Genomic DNA, 1,640 nt, shown 5'->3' on the forward strand with positions numbered 1-1,640 from the left:
TTCTGCAGTGTGTTGTGGACCTTTCAGGGTTTCTTCTTTCCCGTTGATGTTGTCCAGGTGCTTGGGGATTTCAGCAGCTTCCCATTAACATGGAAACCACGCATCCCAACCCAGGGTCATATACACACACACACACACACACACACCCAGCCATCCCACTCTCTTCCATGCCAGCCTTCTCTGAAGATGCCGGCGAAACGTCAGGCACCAACTCTTCTAGCCCATGGCCCCCAGCTACTCCCAGGACCGAAGGCAGGCTCCCAGGGGTGTGTTGGGTGTGTCTCTTCTCACCTGGTTCCTCAGGTCCTCGATGATCTCGAAGTAGTGGCTCCAGTCTCGGGTGCTGGGGCCCTTCTTGTCCATGAACTCCCGGATCTGGAGCTCCAGGCGCCGGTTGTCGGCCTCCAGGCTGCGGACCTTCTCCAGGTAGCTGGCCAGGCGGTCGTTGAGGTCCTGCATGGTCTCCTTCTCGTTCTGGACCACGCCGGAGCCCGAGAGGGAGAGGCTGAAGCCGGAGCCCCCCGCTCCATAGCCCCCTGCTCCGTAGCCCCCCGCGAGGCTGGAGCCCAGGCTGGAGGAGCGGGAGACGGAGATGCGGGAGCCCGAGCCCCCGGCCCCGGCGTAGACGCTGGCCGCGCTGGCCATGGGGCCGAAGCGGACCGAGGCAGGGCTGCCCCCGGAGCGGAAGGAGGAGCTGGAGTAGACGGTGGACTTGGAGTAACTCATGGTGAGGATCGCAGGAGCAGAGAGGCTGCAAGGACTGAGGATCTGGAAGTCTGCCTGCTGCTCTTCCCCGGCTGGGATTTATAGTCCCGGGGAGGAGGAGGAGGGCAGGACCTGGCCCTGAGCCCCACCTCTCCCTCCTGGATCTCCTCTGGAGAAGAAGAAGGTGGGGCAGAAGGAAGAAGGAGATCAGCCCCCTTCCTTCCTTCCTTCCTTCCTTCCTTCCTTCTTCTCCTGGCCTGGGTTGGGTTTGGAAAAAGGACGGGATCTCTTCCAGACCAGGCTGTCCCCCTCCACTCTAGAGAGAGTTTGTAGTAGCACCTGTGAGACTCCCTGGAAGGAAGCATTCAAAGGCATAGTAGCCCTGTTAGTCTGGAGAATTCGTACCTAGAGAGACCTGGTGGCACCTGTGAGACTCACTGGAAGGAAGACCCCAAAGGCATAGAAGCCTAGAGTTGGAAGAGACCCCAAGAAGGGCCCTGATCCACTCCATCCCCCCTTCTGCCATGCAGGAACTCTCAGTCAAAGCACCCCCATTGACAGGTGGCCATCCAGCCTCTGCTTAAAGACCTCCAAGGAGAAGCCAAGGGCCGAGAGAACAGCCCTGTTGAGTCTGGAGAATCAGGACCTAGAGAGAGACCTTCTAGCATCTTTGAGACTTGCTAGAAGGAAGAGGTTGGCCACATGAGCTCTCCTCCCTCAGGTGCATTTGGTCACTACCAGGTGCTACAAGATCTCTCTACATACTTGTCCCAAGGGGGTTTGCCTTTGCCTTCCCCTGAGGCTGAGAACTCAAAGACATAGCCGTGTTAGTCTGGAGCATCAGTAGGTCAAGAGATCTTGTGGCACCTTTGAGACTCACTGAAAAGAAAGAGGTTGGCCACATGAGTTTTCCTAGACTTCAGTCTACTTCCTCA

The 1,640-nt window shown here is 58.0% G+C and overlaps 1 protein-coding gene across 1 annotated transcript; it reads right to left on the bottom strand.

Annotated features, from left to right (window-relative positions):
• Positions 1-219: 219 nt before the first annotated feature.
• Positions 220-806, bottom strand: LOC121918656 (keratin, type I cytoskeletal 18-like). Its single transcript, XM_042444672.1, has one exon. The coding sequence runs from the start codon at positions 724-726 to the stop codon at positions 235-237; it is 492 nt and encodes a 163-aa protein (XP_042300606.1). The 5' UTR covers positions 727-806; the 3' UTR covers positions 220-234.
• Between the last annotated feature and the right edge of the window lie 834 nt (positions 807-1,640).

Source organism: Sceloporus undulatus, unplaced genomic scaffold (assembly GCF_019175285.1).
Source record: "Sceloporus undulatus isolate JIND9_A2432 ecotype Alabama unplaced genomic scaffold, SceUnd_v1.1 scaffold_21715, whole genome shotgun sequence".
NCBI lineage: Eukaryota > Metazoa > Chordata > Lepidosauria > Squamata > Phrynosomatidae > Sceloporus > Sceloporus undulatus.